The sequence below is a fragment of the Sus scrofa genome, chromosome 12 (genome assembly GCF_000003025.6).
Source record: "Sus scrofa isolate TJ Tabasco breed Duroc chromosome 12, Sscrofa11.1, whole genome shotgun sequence".
NCBI classification, from domain to species: domain Eukaryota; kingdom Metazoa; phylum Chordata; class Mammalia; order Artiodactyla; family Suidae; genus Sus; species Sus scrofa.
The window spans coordinates 25,791,040-25,808,796 of record NC_010454.4 but is presented as its reverse complement, the minus strand read 5'-3'; the positions used below and the strand labels follow the sequence as shown (position 1 = coordinate 25,808,796).

The following is a 17,757-nucleotide window of genomic DNA, read 5'->3' as shown; positions in this document are numbered from 1 at the left end:
TGCATCCTTTGGTGCATCCTTTGACCTTTGCTTCCTTCTATCAATGGAATATTTATAAGCAAGTTTATTCATATTTATATTTTATAATTGGGTTAGTATTTTCTTATAATTCAGAGGCCTTTATGAAGTGGATGTCCACACAAATTGAGGTTAGGAGTACCTTCCAGTCTTCCATCCCTTACTTAGCCTTTGGCCCAGTTGCTTTGTGGATTTTTTTTCCCCCTTGGTTCTCTTCCCAGAGGTCACAAGAGGGAATCCTAAGGTGAAAGAATGGGCATCACACATTTGTGTGTTTGGGCTTTATTTCAGTGGTATAACTTTTAGTGACTACTTAAATGAAATTAGATCACAGGCTCTGAAAAATGCTGACTGGGTGGTCTTGTTTGTATGTGCCCCACTGGTGATCTTTTTGTCTGACCGTTAGGAAGTATGGCAGTTCTTCCAAGCTGACATTGCTTAGTTAACGTATTTGGAGGCACTTTCAAAGCATTCCCTGAATTGTCTCTTGTCCCAATCCTTTGAGCTAGGTTACTTCTTTTCCCTTCATTTCGTGTTACTGGGGAGAGAAACAGTACCTGGGGAGGTCAGGTAGTTTTTCCTAACATGGTACACAGCAAATCAGTGTCAGGGCCATGTCAGCTCTCCGGTCTCCAGGTCTCTAGTCTGTATTACGCTAAGTGGAGCTGAATGCCATTCACCCAAGGAAACCCGGGCTCTACCAGGTCTTCTTAACAGAGAGTATTCGCTTGGGTAATGAAAGAGAGAATCACAAAGTCTTTACACTTTTAATTTTCTCTTTAATCGTTTGGACCACAGAAAATCTGTTTGAAATGTTTCATTCAGCTGCTTTCGATCTTCTGTCCGTTTACCTATATTGAAAACAAGAAGCTGTTAGCAATAACGATGCATGTGTTCGAGTTCCCTTTGTGGATCAGTGGGTTAAGAACCCAACTCGTGGAGTTCGCGTGGTGGAGCGGTGGAAACAATCTGACTAGGAACCATGAGGTTGCAGGTTTGATCCCTGGCCTCGCTCAGTGGGTTAAGGATCCAGCGTTGCCATGAGCTGTGGTGTAGGTTCCAGATGCAGCTCGGATCTGGCATTGCTGTGGCAGCTACAGCTCTGATTCGACCCCTAGCCTGGGAGCCTCCTTATGCCAAGGATGCAGCCCTAAAAAGACAAAAGGAAAAAATGAAAAGAAATTAAAAAATGAAAGAACCCAACTAGTATCTATGAGAATGCAGGTCTGATCCCTGGCCTCCCTCAGTGGGTTAAGGATCCAGCATTGCTTTAGGGTTGCAGATGTGGCTCAGATCCTGCATTGCTGTGGCTGCGGCATAAGCCAGCAGCTGCAGCTCCGATTAGACTCCTAGCCTGGAAACTTCCGTATGCTGCAGGTGTGGCTGTAAAAAGAAAAAAAATTTTTAGTTAAAAAAAAAAAAGATGCATGTATTCCACCTTCAGTGTGTATGCCTTTGGCAGGTAGAAGATTCCAGTGCCTCTTTTGCAATGTTGCAATTAAAGTTGAAATATTAAATATTATATGAAATAGCTAGATACTAGTAACTCTTAAAACATATCATTTCTTATCAAACAGAGAGTGTCCCTTCATAGCCTGGGAATGTATATTTTTGCTGAATTTTAAATACGTAGGTCTGTTAGTTTTTTTCTTTCTATCATTTTATTAATGGAGTATTTGCATATGTTAGTTGAACTGTATGAAAATGCTAATTAATATTTGATCTTGCCCTACAAAGATAGTGATTACCGTGTAACATCTTTATAGGTTATGAAACATGATGGTGTAGTAAACTTACCACCCACCCAACATCACCAGTAAATTAGAACTGACCTATATGTGCTTCTCCCCATCCCTTAGACCTGCTGTTTACCTACTCAGAGGATGATAATAAATAGCTCTCTCGTTTTTTGGTGGGGTTGTTTTTTTGGCTGTGCCTGTGGCATGTGGAAGTGCCTGGGCTAGGGATTGAACCCAGACCACAGTAGTGACCCAAGCCACTGCAGTGGCAGTGTCGGATCCTTGGCCCGCTGCCCCACAAGAGAACTCCCTTAAATAGTCCTTTTGAATTGTTCATCATTCCCTTGTTTATTATTTGTATGCCTGAGCAATATATTGTTTAGGTTGGCTTGGTTTTGAGCTTTATGAAGATGATGTCAGAACGTCTGTGGACATCGAGGACTTGCTGTTTTCACCGTGTGGTTCTAAAATTTCTTTGTGTTGTGGATGTAACCATGGTTCATTGTTTTTTGGTGCTCTACGATTGTGTGTTTACACAACAGTTAATTGGTTTGTTTATTCATTCTCTCGCCGATAGTAACATTTAGATTGTTACTAATCTTTTGATTAGAAATACTGCTGCTGCTTTAAACAGTCTATGCAGATGACTTTGATGTTCTTGATCGTTTTAATTATATAGAAGTCCATAACATATTCTCATTGGTTTTACGTTGACTTTTTGTGTTTAGAAAAAATATACACGAGTTGGCACAATTTTTTATGAAATTATGTCTTACGAAATTTTCTTTTTTGAGAGAAGGAATTGACTTTAAAAGTGAGGCTCTTTTACAACTTGGAATTGAGAGGGTTATACAGCCTTCCTGAGACATTCTCATGCAGTCATTTCTAAGACGACACAAATGTCATAGTCACGTCATCTTCACAGCTGCAATTCTGAATGAGTCTCCACAGTCAACTTTATAGACATTAAAAAAAAAATCTTTAGTTTTTCTCAAAATGGTATCATTTTAGCATCATCATTTCCAGAGGAAAACAATCCCTTTCTAAGTTAAAAGTTTGAGCTCTGCAGACTCATTTGTGAATGCCATTTAAAATTTATTTTTAATTAAGCGTATTTAATGTTGGTAAGAGGTGCCAGACATTCAGAGCTCTGGAGACTCCAGGCATCCATATATCTGCAGAACAAGTCTGGCTCAGACAGTAAAGGTACATTCTCCTTCCCGCTGAGTTCCTGTCTGTGTCTAGAGAGAGGAATTGTCCCAGTGAGAGGAGTCACAGTCTTTGGGCCCCACTCACTACCGAGTATACATAAAACCGGTACGGAGTCCACTGGTAACTATAGTTTGAAATTCAGCAGCGCTCTTGCCAGTTCGTTTTACCCAGTCTAGTAAATTGCCATCAGGTGTTAACGACTTTGGGCTTCTGTCAGTCTAGTTTAATTCACCCTTAGCAACCCAGTGCCAAAAGCATTCTCCATTCTCTTACATTGGCCAACCCAAGAGATTCCTGCCTTTCCCTGTGAGCAAGTTGGATTTAATTGGTCTTTATTCTCAGATTTTTTTGTTTTTTGTTGTGCTTGTTTTTATTTAAGTCAGCAGAATTTTGAAGCTAACACTGCAAACAGGCAACTTCTTCTTTGGGTGTTAATACTGTATCAACGAAGTAAGGGTACTAATAGGAGAGAGGGGCTGAACTAAATCAGAGGTCTTACATAGGACAGCCTCTGTGGGGTGGTTGTGTTGGGTCTTGGGCTGTTAAAATAACGTTATACTCTGGCTCTGATAAATGTGCTATTAATGCTAAGTGCTTTCATAATTGATTAACTTGGCTGCTTCATTGCTCAAGACAGTGAGAGCTAGTTTTAAACAAATGAATAAACTTCTTAAGCAGATAGTAAATATCTCACTCCTACACAGAAAGGACTAGGGGTCATTTGGATGGGACATTAACTTTGCCTCTGGGTTTATGACTGCATTTAAAGGATGACTTGCATCTTGAAGGTTGAAAGAAATTTGGGTCACTTAGAATGTTCCTAAGCTATCTTTCTTATCTGATTCATAGGAATAGCAAAAGTGGGGAGCTGCTTCTCAGGGTTTGTAAGTTCTGCCTTCATTTTTTTTTTTCTTTTTTGGGGGCGGAGCCTACTTGCATATGGAGGTTCCCAGGCCGAGGGTCAAATCGGAGCTGCAGCTGCCAGCCTGCGCCACAGCCGCAGCAAAGCCAAATCTGAGCCGCATCTGTGACCTACACCACACACAGCTCATGGCAACTCCGGATCCTTAACCCACTGAACAAGGCCAGGGATCCAACCTGCGTCCTCATGCATACTAGTCAGGTTCGTTACTGCTGAGCCACAACGGGAACTCTTGAATTCTGCTTTCATTTTAACATTTCTAACCTAATATGATGTAGAAGAGGAAGCATAGCAAGGATTGTTCAGCAAAAGACTGATCTGTTGGGTCTCAACTTTTCAGTTGGGTAATATACATTTATTTTGTAGTGTAATATGGTCCTTGTGTTTCTTTTTATTTTTTTGTCTTTTTTTTTTCTTTTTGTCTTTTTGCCTTTTCTAGGACCGCTTCCTGTGGCATATGGAGGTTCCCAGGCTAGGGGTCTAATCAAATCGGAGCTGTAGCCGATGGCCTACGCCAGAGCCACAGCAACGTGGGATCCGAGCCACGTCTGCGACCTACACCACAGCTCACGGCAATGCCAGATCCTTCACCCACTGAGCAAGGCCAGGGATCGAACCCGCAACCTCATGGTTCCTAGTCGGATTCTTTAACCACTGTGCCACGACGAGAACTCTGATCCTTGTATTTCATATCCTGACAAATTTATCTGAGTTTCACTGACCCACCTAGAAGTTACCTGAGTTTTTATCTGGACCCAACAGTTAATTCGGCTGTTAGAACATGTTGCTGAAGCCGTGTGGCAAGTTGGTTTCCTCTGTAAACCCGTTGTCATCATTCTTTTCCAAAGCTATACCTAAGTGCATGTCTAGCTGAAACCAGTCATCTTGTATGTCATTGTCACAAGTGACCGAGTAAGGATATAAATGGTATGGGCTACCCACCCAGGTGACGCTACCCGAGATCTTTCAGGCCCAGTCATGTTCACTTAACTAACGTTTGTGAGGAGATGCCAGTTATTTACTAGGCCCTACAGAAGCTGCATTTTATTTTTATGTTCCAGACCTAACTAAAATCAGTGAAGTGCTTTTGGGCTTATTAAATTCTTTTCTGCAGAGAGTTTAATTTAAATGGTAGTTTATATAGGAGTTCTTTGTATTTCACCTTTTGCTTAAGGCAGAATAAGTAAATACTTGAGGTTTGTTTCTGTTGGTTTTTTCGCTCTGGTGGTTTTGCCCAGGTTTTCGAGGTGGGAAAGCGGAGCTTATTAGAAGTTTAGAGGAGAAGGAGATTTGTAGGGCTCTCTTCTCACTGAATAATCGTGACCGTGATAGTTTGGAAATTACTTGGTCCTTGATTTGTGGAGGTGGTTTCGAGAGAATCTGACTAATGTCAGTATCTGAATGTACTGTAACAGCGAGAGAGACGTCGTCTCTCCTCCTGCGGGGATGAAAATTCCTGGTAACAGAAGCTTTGGCCTCTCTCTTCTTGTCTTTTTGCAGGTGAGTGTGGTGCAAGATTCCGTCAACATTTCTGGCCAGAATACCATGAATATGGTGAAGGTTCCCGAGTGCCGGTTGGCAGATGAGTTAGGAGGACTGTGGGAGAATTCCCGGTTCACAGACTGTTGTTTGTGCGTTGCTGGCCAGGAATTCCAGGCTCACAAAGCTATCTTAGCAGGTTGGTATTTGTTCGTGGGAAGCTTTAGTTTTGGTTAAACAAGGAAAAACAGTGGCTGCATAATCACCTTCTGAATAACTTCAACTTTTTTGAACTAGTACACAAAAACTGCAACAAAATATATTTTTGTATTGTGGTGACATTAGTTGTCACAACCAAAAAGCCTACTCTTGGAGTTCCCGTCGTGGCTCAGTGGTTAACGAATCCGACTAGGAACCATGAGGTAGTGGGTTCGATCCCTGGCCTCGCTCAGAGGGTTAAGGATCCGGCATTGCCATGAGCTCTGCTGTGGGTCACAGACACAGCTCAGATCCCGAGTGGCTGTGGCTGTGGCCTAGGCCGGCGGCAACAGCTCCGATTAGACCCCTAGCCTGGGAACCTCCACATGCCGCGGGTGTGGCCCTAGAAAAGACCAAAAAACCTCCAAAACAACAAAAAGCCTACGCTCCATAAAAATGCTACTACTTTTTTCCCTCTCTGAGGTGGACTTAGGCCACCATTTTAAGAAGTGGATGAGCATGTGTTTTGGATGCCTTTGCACCTAGCGATTTAGGTGTCAAAACACTGGTTAAGAGTGGGTATCTGCCTCTAGACAGGGGCATAGGATATAATGGAGAGGCTTCTGGACTCAAAACTTAGGTCCCTAGCCCTGGAGGTCTGAGCCCTCTCTTCCCTACAAACATTCTAGAAGAATGAGAAGGTAGGAGGATCAGACCTTATTCTAGTCCTGGGCCCTTGGTCTTTAAGACTAGAAAGACCGACACGTGGGAGGAACTGCCAAGGCAGGATTGACCGCCTTCCCTCTCAGGAAAGCGTAGCTTTCAGCCACAAACTTCTCTTCAGGCCACAAGATGTAAGAGGAAATCACATGAACCTTCAGGCGACAGATTTCTTACCAGGACCTTCAGCCCTGTCGTTCTCAAATGCACACCTGGCAAAACCTCAGTCTGACTCAATCTGACCATCTTCCTGTTCCCTCTGTCAACACAGCGGTACTGAGCATTGCCGAAGGAAGTTATCGACTCTTAGATTAGTGTCTCCACCCCGGCTAGTCCCGCAGCACTGTCAAGAATTCTTTCTACAGGGGTTCCCTTTATAGCTCAGTGGGTTAAGGACTCGATGTTGCTGTGTTGTGGCACCGGCTGCAGCTGCAGCTCCGATTCAGCCCCTGACCTGAAACTTGCGTATGCTGCAGGTGCAGCCGTGAAAAGGAGAGGAGACAAAGAAGACCTCTTGCTGCAGATATGTAGTCCACTCCCTTTCTTTTTGCAACAATAAGTACTTCAGACCTTTACCGTTCTCCTTCAGTCCCCACCTCCTAAAAGATGACCCTGTTGCTTCACCCAAGAGAAAAGTGGGCCCCTTCTCCCTTGGCTCTTGCCTCTCACCCTACCTGCATTTCCCCTGCATTCTTGGGGGACGAGCTGTTCTTCACGTGCAAAGCAGACTGTACTTCCTACTTCTGCCTTCGCATCTCATGCTGGCTTCTCAGAAGCCTTCCTGTGCCAGTTGTACCCTTGTCATCCGGTATCTTTGCTACCTCTTTCTCCTGTTGCCTGTTTGTCCTCAGCCTGTAAACAGAATCAAGCTTCTCCCTCTAGTTTCTCTTTTTTTCAGAGCTGAGTTCCTTGTGTTGGCAGCTCCTTCCTCCCACTTATCTTCCGTTCACCTCCAAAGTTTTCCAAAGTTACTTGCCCTGCTGACTCCTAAATTTGAGGGATGCTTTAGCTCATAAATTATTTGATTGACTCTTCACTTAAGATTTCTCCATCTTGTTCTCTGGCTCCTTCTTGTGTGTGGCCTCCCTCGTCTTACCCCATCTCTCTAAACATTGCTGCTCCCCAAGGCTCTGCCTCAGTCCCCTTTTCACTCTGCTTATTCTCCTGGGGTGATTTTATTTATCCTCATAACATCAGCTTCTGTCTGTCCTCTGAATCCGCTAAGCATGTTGCTGCTTTGGGCCCTTCCGTCTTTATTAAAAGCACCAGTCCTTTAGTCCTCAGTTTCTGTAATATATTAATACAGTACTTTTTATAGTCTATGACCTATAAGAGATAAGAACAGTGAGAGTTGATATGCTTTTAGAATAGATTAAAATATTGAGGCTCAGAGGGTTAACTGATTTCGCCCAAGATTATATGGTTAGAAAACGGCAAATCTAAAATTAGTGCTTTCTGACATAAACTAGGTCAAAGTTCCAGGTACCAGTTAGCTCAGACTCCGACTCTATATCCCATCTGTTCTTCCTCTCTTAGGTGGAGATTTGTAGTCTCAAGTTTCACCAAAACCCCTGGTTTATTAGACAGCATCATAAAATTTGAGTTCTTAGCCATTTTATTACATTCATTCATGGTTGAAGTTAAGTTTACTTATTTTTCATGGTGTCCATTAATCTAGATTCTAGGGCATGGGTGGATTGGAACACTGTTTCTGAATTATTTTTTTATTCCCATCCCTAAGGGGAAAAAAAATTAAGAGACATTAAATATTAGGGAATAAGATTTTGTCCAGTAGGGTTGAGATTGAAAGGGCCGCAGATGATTGTGGTGTCTAAGATGGTTTTGACTTCTTTGGGGGGTTGTCCTCTCCGTTGATAACGCATGGCTTGGAGGAGCAGACAGCCTGCCTTAAACAAGCCTGCCCCTCATCTAGTTAGTGGTTGCCACTGAGCCGGGTTCTTGACCTTGCTCTGCGGTCCCTGGAAGTGAGAAGGTAGATGTCATTGTTCCAAGCAAAAATGCAGGTATTAGAGCACCCTGCTTAGACCATGCCTTCTGTTTGAACTCCTAAACCTACCCAGAGGATATCATTGTCATTGAACTTAGGTAATTCGAGTAATCTTGAAATATGCGTGGTTGGAATGGAGCTAATAAGAAACTATTTTGAAAGCAGCAATTCCTTTTTTTTCCTTATGTATTACAATTAGTCACTTATTGGCATAATATAAAAAGAAAGCACTTTTATAATTCTGGAATAATCTGATAAGAAAGACAGTTTCCGGAGTTCCCGTCGTGGCGCAGTGGAAACGAATCCGACTAGGGACCATGAGGTTGTGGGTTCGATCCCCAGCCTCACTCAGTGGGTTAAGGATCCAGTGTTGCCGTGAGCTGTGGTGTAGGCCGCAGATGCGGCTCGGATCTGGCATTGCTGTGGCTCTGGCGTAGGCCGGCAGCTGTAGCTCTGATTAGACCCTTAGCCCGGGAACCTCCATATATAGCAGGTGCGGCCTTGAAAAGACAAAAAAGAAAAGAAAGACAATTTCCATAGCAGTAGGACAGGAGAGAAAATGATCTCTTCTTCATAACAGGAACCAAGAGATTTCGGTGTGATAAACCATATCTGTCTCTGTTTCCCTTTCACTTTGTAGCTCGTTCTCCAGTTTTTAGTGCCATGTTTGAACATGAAATGGAGGAGAGCAAAAAGGTATGTAACGGGATGGAGGTGATGTCTTTGTAGCCAGGTGACTAGCGTCAGGTGTTATCCCAGTTCGGCAGCAGATTTCTTTTCCTGATGATTTTTTTCTTATTATGCTGTTAAAATGGAGTACAGTTCCCTGAACAGACCATTTCTGAGAGCGGAGCGAGGTGGTCTGGACGCGTTCTAGGTGAAGCAGACTCCGTTTTGCAGGCAGATCACCCAAGTAGTCTTGGGTGAGGATATTAGACATGTGTTTCTACTGAGAAAAAGAAAGGTAAAAAATCAAAGATATAGTTGTCTTGCTATTGTATTTGAGAAAACAAAGGTGGTATGTGTGATGGGAGAAAAGGCTATTATAATCAAATCGGGCAAAGAGGAGTTTTCCATTCATGTTAGATTTAAAATGATAGCAGCGCTTCTCTTCACCGGAGCTTAAGATCATGAAAATTGTTTAGGGATTTTGTTCTGTTGGAATGTTTCTCATATTTAGTTTCTCTGGCATAGAATCGGGTTGAAATCAATGATGTGGAGCCTGAAGTTTTTAAGGAAATGATGTGTTTCATTTACACGGGGAAGGCGCCGAACCTGGACAAGATGGCTGATGATTTGCTGGCAGCTGCTGACAAGGTGAGATAAGAACAGAAAAATGATAACAAGACAAGGCATTTTTGTGACCTCTTGAGTTTCATGCCTGGACTTTCATGTTGCTTTGTGGGTAGGACGAGCATCTGTCTTGGTTTGGTGAGAACAGTCCTGGCTTACCCTCGTGTTCCCGCAGTTACTGATGGCGCCCTTTTTATTTTCACAAGTGTCCTGCTTTGAATGCTAACTTGTATGGTCACCCTAACTCTGGAAAAGAAGGTGAAGTTTGATGTTTACCTCTCTTCTCTTCCCCATCTCAAACTTAACCACAGTGATAATAAAGACCCAGATACTGCTAACATTTGGATTTGTAATTTAATTTTGTCATGTACAGGGTGTTCTTGAGTGGATTTATAATGAATGTATAATTTAACTTTGTAATTTACATCGTGTTCTTGAGTTCGTTAACTTGTATTTAAACTTTATCAATAAGACAATAACTTTTACCTAGTGTCCTGGTTGTTATCATTTTCAACTTGTACTTAAGAAGTTAGTGAAATGTGTCATATTCAGAATTATCAGATGATGACTAGCTCCTGAGGAGAAAAAGAGCAACCACTGCAGTAAGGTATACTTTGATTGTTACATTGCAATTTGAGCAGCGTTGAAGTTTGAAAATAAAAATGTGGATCTTAGACTTAAGGAAATATATTGATTTCCTAAAACAGCAGGCTAGTGATTCCCAAATGAGGTTGAGGGGAAGAGGTGACGAAACACTGTGTTTAACCAAGTCCACTTGGAGTTTTTGTGTTGCTCTCTCATACAGCAGGATTTCTCGGAACCTTTACTGTGGTCACGTGCACTGTGAGTTTCTGAAAGAGATGATGGACAGACGTCTCCAACTTTGCTAGCCCTGGAGTCACTTTTCTCAAGGATCACCTCCAGGGATTAGGGTTTCCCAAAACACACTGTGGGATACTGACTTCCATTGTGTCCATACACCAGAGAGAGAAGGCCCTGTAGCCTGAAGAAACACGGCTCAGGGGTGGGGGGTGGGTTGAAAGGGCTGTTATTTATTCTCTGAAAGCTTTTCTTATGTTTGGGGGCGGTTCAGGTGAGGCGGCCAGCAGTAGACCCTGCAGTACACCTCTCGAGAAGGGCAGTTTCTCTGCTGGCAGTGCCTCCTCTTCCTGCCAAGAGGCCGCAGCCCCCATCTGGGGTCCCTCCTGGCTCTGACCTGAGGGCACTAGAGCCTGCCCAGGATTCACTCAGGGAGGTGGTCTCCTTCTTCCTCCCTTTGCACCCCGAGGACGGCGGAAAGTGTCTCTGTTTACAGTGGAGGTTTAATCTTTATGGATCCACCTTTTTGGAGTGTTTCTAGAGGACGAGGCACGTAAACCCGATCTGTGCTACCAGTGAAAAGGATTGACTGAGAGCTGCATCTTTCTTACCACCCTTCAAGACTTCTTTAGTTCAGTTAAGCAGTGTGAACATCCTGCATCCTTCCAGTCTAGCTCAGTTCTGACCGGAAGAGACCTGCTTTCCGTGGAAACAGGAAGGAGATGTTCCCTGTGAGCTCTGGGGAAGTAGCAGACACAGCCCAATGGCAGCTTTTTACAAACATGAGTTTATAGCGATTCTGCCTCATCCGCCCTCCTCTTTTCAGTGAAGCAGGCACTTGGGTTTACCCACACCAGCCTTGTAGCCCCTCATCTGGTAGCTTCCATAAGGATGAGTAGTCTCACAAGGTCGGTTTTTAGAGAGATACTAAGATTCAGAGATGTACCTTCTCAGAGCCAGGGTTGGGCATCCGTGTCCCTGGGTTTTCATTCCTGCTCCTCAGCCAGAGAACTTCCTGGGGACCTGCTGTAAGGACACAGAGCCTGGGCTCGGCCTGAATTGACAGTCCAAGGAGGGCATTTTTCAGTACATTGTGTTAATTTACTTTTTAAGCAGTTGAATATCGCAGTGCTTGAAATTTATGAATGAGAAGTGACTGAAGGGTGCATTTGTCAAATTCCGTTCAGCATTTCCTGTTAGACAGTCTTTGCTCCAAGCTGATTTGAAAACATTTTTACCTTTACACCTCCTGGTGAGCTTCAGGAAAACAGAGTAAGAAAAATTTCAGGGAAGGATCAAAACATCTAGAATTTACCCAAGAGGCTAAAAAACAGCTTCTTCTGAGCTTTTCCAGTCTCCCAGGGACATGTGTAATTAGACCAAAAACAAAACAAAACACGTTGCCCAGGCCTAGGAGACACAATTTCAATCTCTTGGGTAAGTACTGCCATTAGGCAGGTTTTTCGGAAGCATAATTAAGAAAAAAAAAAAACTTTGTCCCCAAGGGACAAAAATGGCTACTTTTGTCTAATTATGCATTAGGGATCAGAGCTATTCACAGTAAAAGTCGTTCTAAAAGAATGTCTTGAGAAAGAATAAGATGAATATTCTGTGCCGCGCTGTGTAAAGACTGAACATTTACTCAACCTTTTCCAGTCTTTTAAAACAAAAGCGGCAACCTAATTTCTTTCTTGTCTAGTGTCATTCCTGTTGTCCATGGAAACTGTTTTCCAGTTACTCAAATGTAAGAAATTAAAGCTGCACCAAAACCAATAAAACTCTCTTTTTGCTGCAGGAGATCACAGTGCCAGCAGATATGCCTCCTCACCCAGAATTCATAAAAATAAAATTGTCCTGGTTTGATTGTCATGATTCAGCCTGGAGGAATGATGTGTCCTTGAGCTCCGAGGCCCTCGGGATGGGACCTATACAGAGACTGTGGATACCCTCAGCGCAGTCCTCTCTCCCGCGAACTGATTAATGACACTGTTTTGTGCCTTCTTTTAGCCTCTCTTCCTCCTCAGCCCTCAAGTTCCTTAGTAAGTTTATAATACAGAGAGCAGGTAGTACAGTTGCATCAAAACAAATCAACTAGGAGTTCCCGTCGTGGCGCAGTGGTTAACGAATCCGACTAGGAGCCATGAGGTTGCGGGTTCAGTCCCTGCCCTTGCTCAGTGGGTTAAAGATCCGGCGTTGCCGTGAGCTGTGGTGTAGGTTGCAGACTCGGCTCGGATCCCGCGTTGCTGTGGCTGTGGCGTAGGCCGGCGGCTACAGCTCCGGTTAGACCCCTAGCTTGGGAACCTCCATACACTGCGGGTGCGGCCCTAGAAAAGACCAAAAAAAAAAAAAAAAACAAACAAATCAACTAGCTCAGATGCTCCCAGTGTTAACCTAGACCTTCATTCCCAAAACGTTTATACCCTTTACTTGGAAAATAGGAAGTTTTTAGACTGAATTTGGACCCAGGGTCTCTAATGCTTTGTTTTCCTACCCTAAGACTCGTAAGCCCAGCCGCAGTAAAATAGAACTCCATTTGTCCTTTTCTAGTGAAAAGGAGGCCTTTGGTTGACCCTCATGCAGGAACAACTAGTGGCAGAGATGTTGGTGAAAGTCACCGCAGGGCTCCTTTTCACAGCCCAGTGGGCCAGTTGGAATACCCTGCTGGGCTGGTGACAGTGCTTAAATAGAAGAGACTGCGCCCCACCCTAGTCTGGCTCTAGATAAAAGGATTGCAGAAATTTAAAAAGCTCTGTGCCTGTTGATTCCAAGTAGAGAAATGCATCATCGAAAAGGTGGGTGGGGATGGCTTAAGGAACCCTGATCATGGTCAGGGTGGGGACAGTTGGAGGATGTGGGTCTATTCCATACCGCCGTCTTTCTGCTAGACCTTAGCACTCGAATGGCGTCTGTGCAAGTCATCTTAGCCGTCTTCATTCCGGCCCTCGAGGTATGATTGTGGTTTCTCATCGCAGCAGTAGCCCTCTCATGGTCCGTGCAGGTTTGTTCCGGTTTTCCAGTTCCGTGACAGTACAGCCGAAGAGAAGAGCTTCAGCAGCGGTCAGCTCGGCGCTCTTCCCGTCTGAGCGCAGCCCTGCTTGTGTTTTACAGTATGCCTTGGAGCGTTTAAAGGTCATGTGTGAGGATGCGCTCTGCAGTAACCTCTCCGTCGAGAACGCCGCCGAAATTCTCATCCTGGCTGACCTCCACAGCGCAGATCAATTGAAAACTCAGGCAGTGGATTTCATCAACTAGTGAGTTGGCCCCTTCAGAATTCTTTCAGGGTAGCTGGAATAGCTAAACACACGAGCAAGACTGAATTAGTGAATAAAACAGGTGGAGAGCTTGGCTTTTAGTAGTGCGTAGAGAGTATTTATCGTTTCCTTCAGCTCGACGGTATGGAGAAGGATTTTGCTTTCGTCAGCCTTAGCTGATGGGTGAGGGAAGTGCTTTACTACCTTGTAGGATCAGAGGTGATGAAAAAGCTGGCCTGAAGCAGCTTTGTCCCCTCAAGTGAGAGCATCTTTATGTCACACTCATCAGCTTAAAAAAAGATAGGTAGGTCTCTGCAAGGATGAAAGTGTGGTTTTTATGAGTTAGTACGCGTGTCTAGTGGTCAGTTGTAGAATGAGGAAAAGAAGGCTAATCAGGAGGTGAGGTCGTTTCCAGTAGGCCTGTCCCTTCATCCTAGACAGCTGACCTGGCCATATTCCTTTCAGAAAGAATTCTCGGGGGGACGTGTCCTGCTCCTTTGCTGAATTAGGGGAACAGAAACACCTGAGGAAGAGAAGCAGGCCTTAGGAAGCCCTCACAGCTGCAGTTCTGGGGTGAGACTGCAGGTTTAAGAGGTTGCCGGGTAGATGAGGAAACATTATTCACTATAGAAAATGCCCTGAAACAGGAAACAGTGTCCTCTAAGGCTGTTTATAAGATTACTTCAAAGGAGCTACCAGTTGAGGCAAAGTGCTCCCTGCAGTGAGCGCTCGCTCTGTGCTGGGCGCTTGCTTGGTGCTTTTTAGATGTTACCCATTCAGTGCAGTGTGGCTCTTATCCCTCTTTTGGCATTAACAAGTCGGCCCCGGGCTGCGACCTGCTTTGTGGGTACGGGACGAGTAAATGGCAAAGCCAGGGGGAAGGTCAGAGCGGTCAGACCCAGAGGACTCTTGTTCTTTCTCTGCGTCAGCATCACCAGTGAGTGTGTAGAGCGCCTCGGCTGGTGTAGAGAGGAGCCCGAGGGACAGTTCGCCTTTTGTAACTGAGGATGTGGTGGCTCAAAGTCCTGATTTCCAGAGTCACAGCGACCATAGCCTGGTCACCTGTCTGCCTCTCGTCTAACAAGCAAATTCTCATGCGTATTCAGGTTCCGGCTAAGGGTCTTGCACTGACTCCCGTTACAGCAGCAGAGCCTGGGCAAAACTGGGCTGTCTAGGTGGCCGTGTAATCCACCCTTCACGCAGCCCTTTGGTAACCGTCTCTCACGTCTCTCCTAGTCATGCTTCGGATGTCCTGGAGACCTCCGGGTGGAAGTCCATGGTGGTGTCACATCCTCACTTGGTGGCGGAGGCGTACCGTTCTCTGGCTTCAGCACAGTGCCCGTTTCTGGGACCCCCACGCAAACGCCTGAAGCAATCCTAAGATCCTGCCTGTTGTAAGACTCCGTTTCTTTTCGAGAAGCAGCAGCCACTGTTGCTGCCACTGACCACCAGGTAGACAGCGCGATCTGTGGAGCTTTTACTCTGTTGTGGGGGGAAAAGACTGCATCGTAGCCCCAGACTTTGAAAACAGCACTAAATAAACTTGGGGGAAGTGGGGGTGGGGGGAGGGAAGGGCCCGGGACTCGGGGCTGTTCAACCTAATGAAAACCCTGTTGCTGCGTCACTGTGTTCCCTTTGGCCTGGCCGAGGTTGGTACTGTGGGGATTCAGGTTAGGCGCTGGCCCTGAGGACATCCCAGCGGTGGTACTTTGGAGAAGCCTGTCTGCATCTGACTGAGCAGAACAGATCATCAGGTGCCTGGAGCAAAACGAAAATTTTAAAAAGGACAATTAGTTTTAAGAGAAGGGAAAAAAAAAAAGGAAAGAAGAAAGGATTTTTGCGGAATTTCTCAAAAATCTCTTTTGTGGATTCCAGTAGTATTTATGTTGAGAGAAATTTTAGTCCATCCAGCTGTGCTAAAACTTGGATATTTGTGGAAAACTCACCACCATGCAAATATCAGAAGAGCGCTCTTGTTAGCACTTACTGTTTGCAAGAACAGAACACGTCCTGTTAGCCTTTTATGAAGAATGACAAGCGGAGGTGAAAGGGGAAGGAGGTTATTTGATCTAGAAGATGAGTATTCTGATGTGGTGGCTTTTGGGGGAAAAAAATCTTTATTGGTCTTGACAACTGGAAAAAGTAATTCATCCAGAATTCATACTGTCTTGACAAGAACTGTGGTTCTCTGTTTTTAGATATTGTGGAAAATGTTTTTTGGCATTTTTCCCTGATTTTATTTCTTCTCCCCCTCCCTTTTCTAAAAAACAAAAAACAAAAAACACACGCAAAACCAAAACGGAGCCAAAAGAAGAGAAAGAAAAGGAAATTTTATTATTCATGCTGTGTGAAAAAACTCCCAGCCCCGATTGCTCAGCTGTTCGTACCTGACCTGCCGCCTGCATAGGAGCCAGTCCTGTTCCTTCCAATTCGCCCCTCTTCCTACAGGGGAGAACTTCCAAATGTTAATTTTTTTTTTCTTTTTGAAAATATAAATAATTACTATTTTGTACTGTGTGGTATCTCTGGTCTTTTGTCTCACTCACCGGGCTTGTCTTTTGGGTCTGAGTTCCTCAAGGGATGTTGAAGGCCTCGTCAATCCTTTAGCTTGCCGAGATGATGCGCAAAACGCCCAAGCGGTAGGGCTGTGTCTCATCTCCCCAGTCTCGAGTTCCCTTTGCGAGCTGCCAGCACCTACCCGCCAGCCCTCGTCCTTCCTGCGTATCTCGCGGTCCACATCCTCAGAGGGCTCGGGCGCCTGCCGCCAAGGCGAGTGATGGAAGTGGGCTCTCCTGCACCCTTCATGTTTCGAGCCCTAAGCTCCCTTCTCCTTAGCTCCATCTAAAAATATCCAGGGGACATGAATGTGGAGATTTAATAAAGGGACATTCTTCTCTCTGACTGGTTCTGTCACTGCCTGCATGTGTTTTCAGAAAAGTTGATGTCTGACTTGCCAGTGAGCTCCCAGGAATGCCCGGGGCTCCTCCGTGTCGGACAGGGCAGCGGGATACACTGGAGAATCCGTGGCCGTCGGGTCAAGGTGTTTGTTACTTTGACCTGAGGTGGAGACGCCAAGTATCTCCCCTGGCGTTTCCCCTCGGCTACTTTAGCCTCTGCACATTTTCCAGTTTTCGTTTATCTCGCCACCTCCAGAGTGGCGTGGACGTGACTACTCTAGGATAATCAGAGACAGGATGTGTTCGTGAGCAACCATCCACTGCAGCCCTCGGTTTCCTAAGTGTCCCCCGTGTGACAAGTGCCCCCTGCTCCACGTTCTGGCTGCTGTCCTCTGCCTCCGGAGGCCTCAGCCTCCAGGTCAGCATGCGGATCCCGGGACCCGAGCCTCCCCGGGGTCTCCTCTCTCCAAATTTTCTATCAGATAACCGCACTGGCTCAGCACCCCCTTGGGTTTCCGCAAACCTTCACATGCATTTGAACTTCACAACCTCCAGTATGTGACTTGAACTTCCCAGCAACTTGATGCATTTGGTAGGACAAGTGACGGCTAGGTAGCATCTTCCCATTTTATAGATGAGAGAAGTTGAAGCCCAGGGGGATGTGCCTGAGGTCCCACAACTTGAGTGACAGTTCTTCTAATGTGATAACCCTACCAAGATTATGTAAGGAACCAGAGGAAGTTCCATTTCTGAAAAGTTCCGGTACGACATCTGAGGCAAAGCGTTCTTCCTGTGGGAATAGAAAGAGCCAAGCTCTGGAAAGGTGCCTCCGCTGGCCTGCTTTTCAGAGGGCCCAGCAGGACAAACCAGGCTTCAGATCTGCTCTTCCTTATTTTCAGAAAACCGGCTTGGGGGCTGGTAGGTTCAGGGAATACATCCTCAAGAGGGTAGCAGTTCTGGCACCCGGCTTCCGGCAAGGTGCAGGTCTCTTCTGGGATTTTCCCACTGTTTATGGGATCTTCAGTGTGGGCTTTACGATGGGGACAAAGCTGTGAGCATTTCAGGTCCAGGTGAAGCTGTGTGATGCTTCTCCTGTCATGATTATAGTCTTTCCGGACGTGTTTGTTTTGGTTTAAACGATACAGTTGAAGCCATCTGGTTATGACAACATCAGAGCCCCAGCATACTGTTCATAAACCTC

General features: G+C 45.1%; 1 protein-coding gene across 4 annotated transcripts in view; it reads left to right on the top strand.

The window, feature by feature from the left end:
* Positions 1–16,176, top strand: part of SPOP (speckle type BTB/POZ protein) — a 68,010-nt gene extending 51,834 nt beyond the window's left edge. For 3 of the 4 annotated variants that reach the window (XM_005668871.3, XM_021067139.1, XM_021067138.1), the window contains 5 exons: positions 5,392–5,569; positions 8,937–8,992; positions 9,491–9,613; positions 13,517–13,659; positions 14,896–16,171. In XM_005668871.3, coding sequence (XP_005668928.2) covers positions 5,392–5,569; positions 8,937–8,992; positions 9,491–9,613; positions 13,517–13,659; positions 14,896–15,040 — 645 coding nt within the window. In that variant the 3' untranslated portion in view covers positions 15,041–16,171. Of the gene's footprint in view, positions 1–5,391; positions 5,570–8,936; positions 8,993–9,490; positions 9,614–13,516; positions 13,660–14,895 lie in introns of all 4 variants that reach the window. The other variant, XM_021067137.1, reaches the window with a different exon arrangement.